At 51.2% G+C, this 14,852-nt stretch overlaps 1 protein-coding gene across 1 annotated transcript in view; it reads right to left on the reverse strand.

Annotated features, from left to right (window-relative positions):
- ARHGAP26 (Rho GTPase activating protein 26) overlaps nt 1–14,852 on the reverse strand; it is a gene marked incomplete at its 5' end in the record, with an annotated part of 93,091 nt that overhangs the window by 61,464 nt on the left and 16,775 nt on the right. Inside the window, one exon of the mRNA XM_010019316.1 lies at nt 4,191–4,227. Coding sequence (XP_010017618.1) covers nt 4,191–4,227 — 37 coding nt within the window. The remainder of the gene's footprint in view (nt 1–4,190; nt 4,228–14,852) is intronic.

A 14,852-nucleotide genomic window follows, 5' to 3' on the forward strand; every position in this document is an offset into this window, starting at 1 on the left:
TTAGATCCCACTTAGCTTCTGGTCGATAGTGGATGCAGGTCAGGATGTGGTGAGAAAGACAGGACAAGCAGTGGCCTCCCGGGGCTGGAGAGCGATGCTGATGAGCGTGCTCATGGAAACGCAGGGTCTGTGGTCCCAGCAGCTATTGCCAGACCCAGCCTGTCCTGGTACAGCCCCATCCTCGTCCCTGCTCTGCTCCATGCGCTGGCAGCGGGATTAGTACAGTGAGAGGGTTCAGCAAGATTAGCAAAAAAAGGAAAAGAAAAGAAAAACAAACAAGAAAACCCTGCTCTGTCAAAACCCCACCAGAGCCACGTCTCCAGACAGCTGACCCCAGTGAGAGCTGCTGCCGCAGTAAGGCAGAGGCAGGAACGTGTGTACAGGAAGGACAGGACCCACAGCCCACCTCCTGTGGATCTAAGTCATTGTGGAGCTGCATCCTGCCATCACTGGGGTCAGGAAACGGGAGAGGGAAGGCAGCGGGGAAGAGCAAACACACAACAGCCTGGCCAATGTGCTTCTCCAGTCTTCTCAGCAGGCACACCTAATCCCCAGCCTGGGTTGGAAACAGCCTCTCAGCCACAGCCAGGAGTGGATTTACAAACTTCTATTACCAGAGGCAGCATTTTCTCCATTCATGCATTCAAACCCGCAGCAGGGGCAAAGCCCACAGCCCTGCCTCCTGCTATTCCCGATCCCCGAGGTTCTCATTCCCCAGGGGAAAGATGTGAAACACAGCTCCAGGCCAGGCTCCGTGCCACAGGCTCTTCATACGAGCGCAGCATTTGGATGCACAGCTGACATGCAGCACTCGTACTGCAGAGGCACATTTTACATCAGCAAAGGTGACACATGTCACTTGTATTACACACACACAACTTACCTGACCCTCACATAGCAGCACATTCCTAGTGCTACTGAGTTGGTCTCCTCCTGTTCTATTTTTGCCTAGCAGATTATTTCTATTTAATCCATTAATTCCTCTCTTTTATGCTGATACGGCATATCAGAGCGTCGGGAAGGGGGCAAGAAGACTGAATCAGCTCTGCTCAGCCTTGCTGACTCCAGCTGTGTGCATCAGTCACGGCCATGCAAGGTCACATCGAGCTCTCCTGCATTCCCATGCACGTTTCTGTGCCACGTAATGATGTGCCACCACAATACTGTTCTGAATTCTGCCATAGGCTCTATGGAATGAAAAGCCACAGAGAAAGGGAAAAACCAAGAAGCAGAGACCAGAGAGAAATGAGTTTTCAAGTCTTACTTGAGTCTCAAAGTACCAGTGAGCTCCCAAGATTGGGAAAGGAGGATTGCTGGGGAGGGCCAGGCACCTGCAGGTGGGGGGCTTAAGGTCTGTGAAGAGCTTATGAAAATAGAGACAGCTCTTGATGGGGTCCTGAACTAACAGGGAACCACAGGGGTATGGAAAAAGGAGAGGGGAATGGTGGCAGAGGAAGGGAAAGGAGTTCTGTGATTTTCCATTCAATAAGCACAAATGGGCTGCAGGATTTGTACCCACAGAGCAGGGCAAGTCCTCCTGGTTTGCAAGGCAGTGCATGTAAATTCATCTGGCTCTGGTGGCTCACTGACACCGCTCACCCCCATGGTTCAGCACTGCTTCCTCCCTGCCCCGAGGAAGATTAGGATAAATCACCCTGCAGGCCCATGGCCATCTGGCCGCGCAGCACGATGCAAACCCCAAAAGCTCTGTAAAATCAGATAGAGGCCAAAAAGCAGAGCTTACTACAGCACTGTGAGTCTCCTTCAGACTAACCGGAGCACAGGCAGGAAGCAGAGGTACACGGGCTTTGGGGGTCAGGAATTGCATCCGACTCCACTCAATCACTGCATGCATTTCGAGTCCTCATAGGAAGCGCCTGTATCAAGGGCTGCATGGCAAAAAGCCAGCCTCTGAATCAACTCTAAGTGTAGCTGGTGAAGCGAGCAGTTCACTACAGTCACAGCTCTAATGAGGGCTAAAGCAGAGTCAGACGTCTGAACACAGCAGCACCGGGGGAGTACAGACAAGGAGCACAGTTCTCTTGCTTAAGACAAACCACCAAAACAGAAGAGGTACTAAAAGGTAAGACACTTTGCCAAAGCCTCCCCAGCTCACTAAAGCCCAGCTCTGCGCCCATCTAGTGAAGACACGCAGGGAGACACTTGGCATTTGGGTCTCCATCAAAGCCTCGCTACCCTTTGCCAAACCCTGAGCTGCTCCGAGAGGCACGACCGGCGTGTGGGCTGCGGTACCACCAGCACTACAGACAAACCCCATCCACAGCGCCGGGCTGGGAACCCACACGGGAGACAACCATGGGAGCTGCCACCAGCCTGGGGACAAACTGGCTTCCTCCTCAAAGCCACCAGCACATCCCCAGCACGGGCATCCCGCTGGGACTGCACGGGGCTGGCAGCACAATGCACCCGCCGCAGCCACGCTCCGTAACCAAGGCGCAGCAGCGGTCGGCAGCACCACTCAGCCCGTTCTGGTAGTGGCACATGGGCAGTTATATGCCAGCAGGAGCCACCATGCTACTTGCAGACAACCCGCTCCTGCCCACACCTCTGCTGGCACAGGCCCTCGATGAGGCTGCGGACAACTAACCACGGGCAGGAGCTGGGGTTCAGGGTCAGAAAGAGCCTGGCAGTGAAGAGCCTGGGTGAAGCCCTCACCTAAGAAAGCCCTTAAACAGGTATTAGGAGCCCCAACCTGGGATCTGTTGCAAGCTTGGCAGCTGAAGACCAGGATTAGACCATAGAAATAACCCTGGGGAAGTCATGGACACACTTGACTCGAGCTCTTACCATCTCTAAAGAGCTGCTGTTACTTTACAGGATGACTCCAGTGTAAGTCACAGCCCCAGGAGGGTTTCTGGCTGACAGCACGTAAGATGGGAAGGTCACGCTTCGACAAGTGCTTCTTTCAGAAGTGGTAATTACTTCACCGAGCCTTCCTCCCACCCCTGATGTTTTTCCCTGCTTCTGCATCACCCCTCAACAAAGTTTAGAAGATGGTTATTTTAACACGTTCCTTGAGCCAAATCACCACGTACTGTCCTGGCAGAGGCAGAGGTTATGCGCAGGGAACACGCAGAGCAGTGACAGTTCATGGCCTGGGTAGGACAGAGTTGAGCAAGTTCTCTGAGCCCACAAAAATCTCACTTTGCCCCTCTGTAAAATGGAGAAAAGATGGAGCACAAAGCCAGGAGGAACACATACAGAACAAGATGAATGTGCAGCCAATGACATGGAGAGACAACAGGGAAGGGAGAAGCCACATCAGAGAGAGCAGAGAGGACAAAGAGACTGTTTTGTGCAAGGGCTCAAAATGGGCGTGAGGAACATTATCTGCAAATCATACCTATTATTGTGAGAAAAATGCTTCTACTCAAGATGAAAATGCCCTGGCTGAGGCAGCATGAAAATGAACTCTTTACTAACCATCAGCCCAGGCTGGGCTCCCCTATGACCAATGGCTTCAGGGAAAGGAGGAAGGGATCAGAGTTTTGAGTATTGCAATTATGGCAATTCAAACCTACTGGGAAATGGCTCAATTAAGGGTTTTGAAACACAGGACAGATGAACCAAGACCAGGTGCAACTGCTCCTCTAGGAAGAAAAACAAGTGCTTTCTTGACTCGAGCCTGTGTTTGCCCGAACTACAATAAAAACAGCTTTTGTATTTTTAAGGGCTTGTGCTGACAGTCCTGACTGGGCAGGACCTCCTCATTCTTTCTATTTGTGCTCCAGTTGCCCTTTGGAAAAGGCACGTTCATCATCCGCATTCTGGTTCAGAAAGGAGAGCTGGTTGGTCCAAGATGCCCCCAGCACCCTTGCTCTGATAAGGGACAGGAGCTGATCCCGAGGCACCGAGCACCACTGCTGCAGCCCAGGGACACCAGGCAAAGGGTGGGCAGGAGGGGACATGTCAAGGTTACTTTTGGGCACTGCTCTCCATGGGCCCAAGTCCCACCATCAAGCTCCTGCACCAGTTCCCTGCTGGGTGCCAAATTCAGCTCCCCACTGTGGCCACCCTACGGTCCCCACACCGAGCCCCATCACGTCACATCCCTGCCCAGGGGAGCACAGCAAAGCCTGGTGACACCAGCACCGGCAGCTCAGCATCTCCTGCTGACCCACCACGGCACAGCCAACTGCCCAGGGGACTGACTGGGAAGAAATACTTACTGCCTTCGCTTTGGTTGTCCTTGTTCGAGTTGTAGACCTGGAAAACACAAGAAAAAAGTCTTATGAAGGCCCTGGATCCACCGGGAAGGGACTGCCGACACACCTGGGGTCACCGCGGCTGGTGCCTGCTGTCAGGAGCATCTGCCTCAACCTCCCCCAGCAGTGAGGTCCCTCAGCCAGAGAGCACCACAGCTCCTGCTTTCAAAACCTCAGGTTGCCAAAGCTTTGGAGTGGTATTAAAATAACAACTAGGTCAGGTCTGAAAACAAGAGAGTGCAAATGGGAAGGACTAGGTAAAAAACTAGTTCTAAAACTAGAAACTACAGCAGCTTTTTAACAAAACCAAGGTAGGGTTGGACTAGATGACCTTTAAAGTTCCCTTCCAACCCAAACTATTTTAAAACCTATCTCCTCTATGCTCTTCTCAAAGAGGTTATAAACTTTGAGCAAAGCAGACAATTCCCTTTACATCGTACAGGCATTGCAGGACCATCTGGTAGGTGCAACTCGGTCAAGCAGCAGGAAGCCACCCTCACTCACAAGTACTTACAGCCCGAATAAAGGAGTCAGGCAAAGATCAAGAGAGGAAAAGAAATGTCATTAGCTTAGAGAGGACTTGAAATGCATGAAGATGAGGTAACACATACAGTGACAGAGCCACCCTCTGAGCCAACACTGAGGATTCATCCTCCTCCTGTCGTCAAATATTATCATACCACAGAATCATAGAACTCCAGCCTGGTTTGTGTTGGAGGGACCTTAAAGCTCACCCAGTCCCAACCCCTGCCCCGGGCAGGGACACCTTCCACTAGAGCAGGTTGCTCCAAGCCCCTGTGTCCAACCTAGCCTTGATCACTGCCAGGGATGGGGCAGCCACAGCTTCTCTGGGCACCCTGTGCCAGCGCCTCAGCACCCTCACAGGGAAGAGCTTCTGCCTCAGAGCTCATCTCAGTCTCCCCTCTGGCAGGTTAAAGCCATTCCCCTTGGCCTGTCCCTACATCCCTTGTCCAAAGCCCCCCTCCAGCTTCCTTGTCAGCCCTGTTCCTCTGGTCCCTACCACTATCCCTTGGCTACTTTATATAAAAGTGGTGGATATAACAGAAAGAGGAAAAACAATGGCAGAAGGTTTTAATCGCAGCTTGAGGATGATTTAAAAGCACAGCATAATGAGAGCTGCAGCTGTAAGCAGCTCAGCCTTCACACAGGTTGTATTTCTCCAGCTCAACAGAGCAAGATGTTTAAAAATAACCCCTCCTCAGCCCAGGGCAGACACAGACACACACCCCGATGCTGTGTCAGTGCCACAAGCCAGAGCCGAGCGTGGCAGCATCCACCAGAACAGGACAATGGCCCGTGCGGGGTGTTACACACGGCGCCGCGGCGCACACCCTTCCTCCGCTGGGAACAAAGCTGGGAGCCCCCTCCACAGGGAGCCCAGCCCAGGCAGCGGAGCCCATCACATGCTCCCTCTAGAAATAGCAGGCGGGGAGGGAAAGTTTCCAGAGGCGATGTTGATAGCAACACACGAGGCAGCAACAGCGACACATCCGCAGGGAGCAGGAGAGGCTCCGAGCTGCAGGCAGGCGGTTCCCGACCTTCCGCCGCGGGCTCCCAGTGACCGATATTAACACTGAGCACAGGGCTTCAGAAGCCACCCCCGGGTGCGGGGTCTGGTCCCTGCTGTCGGGGTGCCCACCGAGCGCTCCAGCAGAAGCACGAGGCTGGAAGCTGGCAGTATGACATCCCCAAAGGACCGGTGCCAGCGGCAGCCGGGCACACACGCACAGATCTCACCAGTGGGTGCCCCACCACCAGCCCAATACCCCCATCACCCACACCAACCACCCCACTAAAAGGCTGTGTGTCACGCAGCACATCACCGATAGCCACTTAAACAGACACCTGCCTTGGAGGGCACCCAAACACGGGCTATTCCCGTGCTCTCCTGCAGTGCCAGCCTGCGGAGAGCCACCGGAGCTGCAGCTCCACGGACACGCTGCGGGGCACAGAGCAGCTCTCACCCCGCACACGGCTACATTAGACTGTGAAATGAACCTGATCCTCTCTCTCCTGCAGGTTTAGCAGAAGGAGACCTGTCTCTTGATGCCATCCAGGGCAGTAGGATGCTTGTACCACCTCCGCCATCCAGGACAAGGTCAGGGAAGCATGAATCTAACAGCGCAGCTCAAAACTGGGGGCTTGGGCAGAGACTGACCCCTCAACACTAATTCCCATCTTCCTGGAACATTTCCCAAGGAGCACCTTCCCTCTCCCCCTGCCAGGGCACTTAGCTGTGCCATGTAAGACAAAGTAGAAGGTTTTTGTTTGCAAGAGAAAGTCTATCATCCCACATCTGGAAAGTGGGGGATGATTCAGCAGCAAAACCAGCTGTAGTCAGCACGTGAGCTTTCCTCCAGGAAAAAACCTCATGTTTATATTAAGAAAATAAGTGAAAAGAGGGAAGGAAACAACAGCGGGCTGCTCCACCAGCACTGCTGCCCTGGCCAGGAAGTCAGCTTTCCCCAAAGAAGCTTCTCTCTCCAACTTCAGTCCCTCTGCTGAGCTCTCACTGAGGGGACGTGGGACACAGCTTGAGGTAACTCATATTCTAAGGCTTACAGGGGCACAGCCCTCCCTTGGGATGCCACGCGCCAAGCCCTGCGCTGTGCCCTGGCTCACCCAGACAAAGGGTTAACATTACACACAGTAAAAGGGTGACTTGGCTCTTACAGCTTTGCTTTCCCGTCCTTCTCCCAGTGGTCTCCTCCGCTGCCCAGGCCTAAAGGACCAGTCGTGCAGCTCAAGTCATGGTGCACAGCACATCAGCTGCAGGGAAGAATGTGTCTGCCTGCATATTCCCTCTTCAGGTTTGGTTACATGAGACTACAGAGAGGTCATTAATCATCAGAGACTGATCTTTAATAAAAGAGAAAAGGACAGACAAGCAAACACAAGATGCTTATGCCATTAATTGCAAAGTATGCACACGGTGAAAAGGAAATTTCATGCAGAGGTCAACTATGCAACCATAAACCAAGGACATAATGTCATCCTCCATCCATCTTGTTAAGGACGATCCCTTTATCCATTGTCAGTGTGGTAATGCATTAACACCACTCGACAACATCAGGGTTTTAACCAAGCCCCAATTCCATAATATCATTTCCTTTTCCAAGCCCCATCCAACTTTCCTTAAAGGAAGGTCTGCTGCAGGTCTTAACACACAAAGAGGCATTTTAACATTAAGCCTCATGTGCAAGTCAGTCAGTTGATGGACCAACCTCCCTCCCTGTGAAAGGGTGCTGCATTTTAAGGAGGTTCTTACTATTCATTACACCCAAGTCTCCATCAATTACTGACAAAACTAAAGTTACAGACTGTTCAGACAGGAGCATGTTTCCCCTGCACCATCCTCCTTGTAACTCCATCCCACAACTGTGCTGTCAGTTCATCTTCACAGCACTGCAGGTAACTATAAATCAAACCACTTCTGCCAAGGGATGGAGCAGTGGAGGCCCTACGCTTCCCATGCACAACATGCTCTCCAAGCCACCTACTACTGGTGAGCAAGCTCCACAGCCCAATCCAGAACAGCAAACCTCAAGGTATGCAAGAACTCAGCACTGCACGGGGTGGCCCAGGGCTCTGACAGTAGTGCCAGCACGAGCGCAAAGGGACATGAGAGGTTTGCTGAGAACAGGAGGGGACAGGCAGGCAGCTCTGCAGACACATCACCCAGCACAGAGCCAGATGATAAGATACCATAAAATACATGTGTTTTTATACACACACATCATTTTCCTGTTGTTAACATGCTCTGGAGAAAACAGACCTAAACCCAGAAAGCTTCTCATGAAGTAAAAAGCTTCTTTCACTTCTCAGTATTAGTCACTGACAGAAGGGAGGAAATCTGAGAGCAGAAAGCTTTGCTGAGAGGTGAAGGCCCGTGTCCCACATACCATGGGTGGGAACAGGCACAGTGATAAAACTCACAGAACTGGGGCCAGGGAGTAACTGGGAGCCAAATCCCTGCCCTGCAGCACTGCACTTGCTTAAACATCACTCTCTCACTAACTATTCCCATTTGATCATATCTTCAGAGACAAAATATCTTTACTAGGAAGCCTTAGAAGTGATGTGTATAGAGAAGAATATGTATTAACCCAGTACAACATTTGCAGCCCTTGATGCTTTGAATTTAGTTTTCTAAATTCATGCTGTAGATGGTCAAACACACTGAACAAAATCAGATCCTATCTTCTTTTAGTGGAAACAAATGCTACTTTAATTCTGCAGAACCTCTGTGATTTGGAGGCAAAACCGAGGCTTTTACAACCTAGTACTGAAAAATTCTACAGCCACCACTTAGAGCCTGATGCCAGCTTCTGCTTGTGCACAGACCAAGAAGAACCCAACCCATCAGTTTTCCAACCTGCTCCTACATAAATCATACACATGAGCATCCAAAGAGCAAACAGGTATGTGGGTGGTTTGGGATGAAATTGGATTGTGGGAGAAGAAAAGGAAAAGGAAGTAGGTGGGCTTTGGAAAGGGAACTGAAAAAAGATGATGTTGAGTAATTTTGTTTCCTCATTTCAGGGTTCACACTGGCTGCCCATGGTGTCTATTAACCTCCACGATATATTAACTGTGCTCTCACACCCAACTGCATGTGTGCTCTCACACACAACTGCATGTGTACACACATCCTGCATCTGAATATGCTTCGTTTCATACACAAAGCAGGTTTTATTTAAAATTCAGAGAGCCCAACCTAAGCTGTGTCCCTTGGAGGCTGCACAGTGTCCAGCACAAAAATCAGCTCCCGAAATCTTTCAGGTTCCAACATCCTGACCAAGTGGCTAAAAACTAGAGGAAAGCATTGTCTAGATGCTCGGAGGTGGCAGTGATTTCTAGAAAGCCTTAGCCAACAACAGGCACTGACAGAGGGGTCTCCATCTGAGAAGGAACCCACTATTTCAATCGCCTAGTCCATGCCCTGCATGGAAGATTCCACCTTCCACTCCTTTCACTAGTGCTGGGACCTACCCTTCAACCCAGACTTTCCATTTAGACTAAAACTGCTGTCAAAATGGGCCGGTCCTGCCAGATTTCCTCAGTCTCCCTGGAGGAGCGCAGTGTTTGGAAAGCCCTGAGCAATGGGAGGAAATGCTGCAGTTATGCAATTTCCTTGTGATTCATATTCAGAAATCCTCAAAACAACCATGAACGAGTTTTTCAGCTTTCAGCTCAGAAGATGCACAAGCCAAACTCGTATAAATAGAAAGCATTATATTCCCTCTGAATTGGTAGCCCGGCTGGCTCGCCAGCCACCAAAGGCAGGTTGTGATGACCCGGCCAGGAGGAGCACAGACGTTTCACATGGGTGTTTTGCAACCTTTTAATAAGCAAGAAGGGAATGTGGAGTGCAAACCAGGCTGCGGACTGGAGTCCAGCCACCGCGTTGACTCAGATGGAGCTAGGCAGGGTGGTGTCTGCAGCACCCTGAACACCCCAAAGCTGCCAAGGCTGTTGCACGATGGCTCGCCCAGCCCCACAGCAGGAACCACGTGCTGGGGCTCTTACACATCCCTTTTCCTACCCATTCAATTACCCTATGTGAGCGGGACAATGGAATACCCACTTGGAACAAGTCTTTTCTCTGAATGTCTTTCTCACTTGGACACCAGCCACCACCTGATTACTTTTCCACAGTCCAGATCCTCAAGTCTTATCCCCTTCAGAGCACAACAGAACCTGAAACACATCAAGATCAATCCTGGAGAATCTGTTTCCAATCCTACACAAGGAGCTGGAAGCCTGGGAAGCAGCAACCACTAACGAAAAGGCTTAAGAAAATGATCCTGCAAAGCCCGGACACAAATCCCTTCAGGATAATGTTGCACAGTGCTCAGGTGCTCTTAGGAGAAGGCCAGAGAAGACTTAACTCCTGAATTCATTTCAAGCTTTGGCAGCACACGGGAGTCCCCTGTGATGAACTGTAGTGAAGGTGATGACAAACAGGTTCTGCATGGAGATCTCAGCCCCATCTCCGCAGGGAGCCATCTCCCATGGTGTGCATGGGAATGCCATAGGAATATGGTACAGGCATGCCTGAGGAGGGGAGTACATAATAGCCCCTGCCCCCTGCAGCAACAGGAGAGGGAGGAAATGGAAAGAAAGAAGGAAAAGAAGAAGAAAGATAAAAAGAGCGAGATGGGCACAGGTCCATATGGCGCCAGGCAGGTTCCTCTACACCTGATGCCCCAGCACTCTTGGCACCCCACTGCAGAGCTGCTATGCTGGGACACAGTCCAGTAGCAGGATCCCAGCACGGCACAGAGCAGGAAGGCTCATGTACAAAAAGTGTATTTCCTTGTTGAAAGCAGGACACCTGGCAACCTTGATGAAATCAGCCCTTGTTTCTGGCTCTGCCTTATCAACCCTGTTCTATTTCTGTCCCAGAGCCAGGTTTTCATACTACAAGCAGGATTTTCAGAGTTAGACTACACTGTGTTGTGGCTAGAAATAACCTTCCTTGCTCCCCGAGCCAGAACGACATAGATAGGAGTAAGATCTTCCCAGCCCATATCCCTGCAATCCTCCCTGCAGGGGGAAGGGAGGAGAAGCTACGTCTTGCTTTCCAAGTGAAAGACTTGGCAGGGCAGCAGAAACCCACTGTGAAATGCTGGTTTATGTCATTCAGACCAGGGCTGTTCATTTGGAAGAGGGTGGCCCAGGGTCCCTGGCAGCTCCTTCCTTCCTTCCCTCCCTCCCAACCTACTGTTCAGCGCTGAACTAATGCATTGCAGTCAGAGCCCCCCCTTCACCTCCCTCTTTCTCTCTCCTCTGTCTTCCTTCCAACATAAATTTCATCTCAGAACTCACACCGATGCCTGAGCCTGACTAAAAGCAAAGCAAATATCTATCAAAAGTGAAGCATCGGGGGCTTCAATCCTCAACACGGGTCTTGCTCCTCTGCCTCCCCGAGCTGAACTAAATGATGGTTCTAATTAAAAGCAAGCCCACGTTTTCTTACAAGTGCAGGCATTCCCCAGGGCCCCCGAGCCGGAGCCGCGCGGGCTGCCCGCCAGCCATCTGGACTGCTTAGCTCAGCGCGGTTATACAACCCGCTGCCTTTGGCACCCAAGGAGCAACCACCCGGGGCAAAGCAGGGAGAAGATTACCTGGGAGAAGCCAAGGGGAGAACTACCTGAGTCAAACTATCGCCCTATCACATCTGAACGTTCGGAGGAAACGGAGCAGCAGACACTCGGGGGCAGGCGGAAGCGATGGGGAGTGAAGCAGCAATCTCTGCGATAACGTAACTAAAGGTCAGCTGGTGCAGAGCTACATTTTTGGGATGGCTGCCGCAGGGCTTCACAGAGCAGCGTTTCCAGGCGCAGCAGATGTGTTCGGCTCACTCAAGCACTGATTAAAAGCGAAAACTTGTACTCGTTCAACAGCTTCCCGTAAGTTTTCTGGGATGCCTGAGCAACAGCTCGCACATCCTCCTCCGCCAGCTATCTGCGCTGGAGCCCGGCCAGCGCCCGCTCCCCCGGCACACACACACCCTCCTTTCAACGTCTACTGACGAACAAGGAGCCTCAACGCATCCAAACCAACCTCGCTCCACATGACAGGGCTGTCTTTATTTTCAACATAACTGTAATACAGACGTACCTCACGTTCCTCCTCTGAGCAGAGCTCTTACACTGCCCGGTCACTCTCACAATGGCTGGTGGCTTAATGCCAAGACTGTGACATCTTTGAGGCAAGACCACTTGTAATCCTCGGTTTGCAGAGCTGCTCGTGTTCTGCTTGAGCACTGCAGAATAGCCAGTGTTCAAGGCCAGGTTGGACAGGGCTTGGAGCAACCTGGTCTAGTGGAAGGTGTCCCACAGGAGAGGGACCAGAAGCACAGAAAGAAGATGATTTAAAATGGAGTTTCAAAGAGCTGACTTTCTTCTGAGGCTGCAGCCACAAGGAGGAAAAAGCCGGGGTTGGGGACCGTGGTGGGACTGTAAATCACTGCTTAAAATGAAATGCAAGGACCATTACAGAAGGAAACAAACAGGCTAGTTTTGCAACTGGTTGTACAATGAACCATTTAATTTTTAATGCAAGGTAGAAAAAAATACTCTAATAGTCTATTCAAATTGGCAGAGAGGTTTGTTCTGCTAACATGGAGCTATTCCCTGAACTTCAACATGTTTCTGCTCAAATAATTCTAAGCAGAGGTGATTTAAGAGCAGAGAGGATGGAAAGCGAACATGCTCTCTTTAGTCTCGCATTCCAGCCGAGTGCTTTGTGCCTCCCTGCAGAGGCTGCCAGAGCACAGCTGGGCAGGTGAGGCCAGAGGATGCAAACTGGGTTCCCACCAAAGCCATGCAATGAGACCTCTTGATGCAACCACCCCACAGCCTCCTCTGAAGGTGGTTGACCTGCACGGGCCCGGACGTACGCACAAGTTGGCACATGTCAGCGCCTCGCTCCTGCTCACACACATTGCTGCAGTTCGAGTGCCATTAACCACCTTTCCCCCAGGGGCTCTGCAGTCTCAAACCACCTCTCGCCACTGCACTCACCTCCTGGCCTCAACCAAAGGAAAAGGAAAACCCGGGCTGCGGCAGTGTCACTGGCTGTCCCACACACAGGGTGGGTTGTACAACCTCCTGTGGGTCTGTGAGCGGACCCACACTCAGATCACCAGCCCCCACTCTGTGAGTTTGCCTTGGTGGGTACCAGCAGCAAGGTAATACAAGAGGAGACAGGCAGCAACCAACACTTCCCCAGCAGAACCAACATCTTCTCGCAAAGAGAGAGCAAAACCCAACTCATGTCATGGAACCAACCATCCTTATCGCCAACTTCCGTAGCCAACTTGTGCAGCACAGACCACAACAAAGAGTGTCATGGCAAAGCTGGCTGCGGCAAACGATGCACTGGAGAAATGACAATGCATTCGTGCATGAGAGATGCAAACCAGACAGGAGCCACTGCTCTGCTCCTGGATGTCCCCAATAGAGCCAAAAGAGGTCACAAACTTTCTGAAAATAGATGGTGGGATAGCACTTTAAGGTGTCCAGAATGCTCTTTTTAAGATGATCTAGAATGCTTCTCTCTGTGTTTTAATCTTTATGACCCAAACAGCTTCCTAAGCAAAGGACAGAAAAGCATCAGCCCGAAGCAGCAGCGATCCTGGCTGGGTAAGCTGTCAGCCACTGAAGCAGCCTTTGCTGGAACCATAAATAAAAGCCTCAAGTCAAGGCTTAGGATTTCACTGGCTTAAGTGCTTTAGAATCACAATAAAAGCTTATAAACTCAATGTAAAAGTTACTACTATTATAAGCTTAAAATAGGTCATAAAACAGGAGAGGGAGAAAGGAACAGCAGTAAGAGCATGTGATACAAAGCCTAACATGGAACATGACAGGTTATCATTCGGCCTGAAAGCTCCTTTCTCTGAGGATCCTCTTTTACCACCTTGTCCCCAAAAAGGATGAAGAACTTCTTTGGGCAACAAGCCTGAACTGTGGGATGCAACGAGGCCAAGCAGGAGCTCCAGCGGGCTGGGTTTTGCCACCAAGCCAGCAGCAGGGCTCCCAGTCACTGACATGACACCACGTCAGAGGTGCTGCTCTCAGGGGCAGTTCAGATGCTCGCAGGTGCCATGAGAGCCCGGGTACGGCTGCAGCTCTGGTTGAGGGAAAGTTCACCAGGGTTTCTGGGTTGGGGATCACATCAGAGGCGAAGAGAAAGAGCAAACAACAGGAACTTAGAGACTTGAGAGGGGCAGAGTGGGGGAAAAATTCTCTTCAGCAAAGACAGAAAGACAGCAAGATGGAGAAGCAGCAACCGGAATGAGTCAGGTCATGGAAAACAGAACAGAAAGAAAGAATTTGCCATAAGCAAACAAACCCAGACAGGACGAAGGCCATGAAAAAACTGCAAAATAAAGCACCCACAAATAACCGTCTTCCTCTGGAAAGCCCACGGAAACACACGTCTGCGGGATCGGGAGGGCAGAAAGATCAGCATGGAAAAGGCGGTGAGGAGACAAGCTGAAGAGACAGACGTTGGCCAAACCCTGAGGAGCAGCAGAAGAGCAGACGTGATGAGCGCTCCGACATCTCGCCCACGGGCTCTCAAATGCAAAGAGGAAACAGCCGAAGATCCACCATCTGTAGTCAAAGATGTTCTGGGTGAAGATTCTTCTACCGTCTCTAATAATGTACTTTTCCCAGTGCTACCAATTTGTAGCCAATGTCCCCAGAGAAGAGTCCTGCTGACACTATCAGTAACCAGCTTGGTTGGTCCCTGGGCTCTGCCTCATGCTGGGGCAGCAGCTGCACACGCTGCATCCTAAGTGCAAGCTGCTGGTCCCCATCTCCATCAAAGAGGGTTGTGAAGCTCTGCTGGAAACACTCAGCTACAGAGGTAATGAGTGCAGAACTGAAACCAATATAGGAGAAAGTGACCTCTGAGGAGTTGGAGATGAATTAAAATGCTAAAGCAGATCTGCAGCTTGCAGCAGGTCCTGGCACAGTGTGAGAAGGTTGGGCAGGACCAGGGCTGGTGCCCAACCGTCCCCCTGTGGCAGCACGGGGCCAGGACTGAAGTCCTTCAAGTTAATTTCTTTTCTGAATGAGCCAAAATGAC

This window comes from Nestor notabilis, unplaced genomic scaffold (assembly GCF_000696875.1).
Source record: "Nestor notabilis isolate BGI_N333 unplaced genomic scaffold, ASM69687v1 scaffold5830, whole genome shotgun sequence".
Taxonomy (NCBI): domain Eukaryota; kingdom Metazoa; phylum Chordata; class Aves; order Psittaciformes; family Psittacidae; genus Nestor; species Nestor notabilis.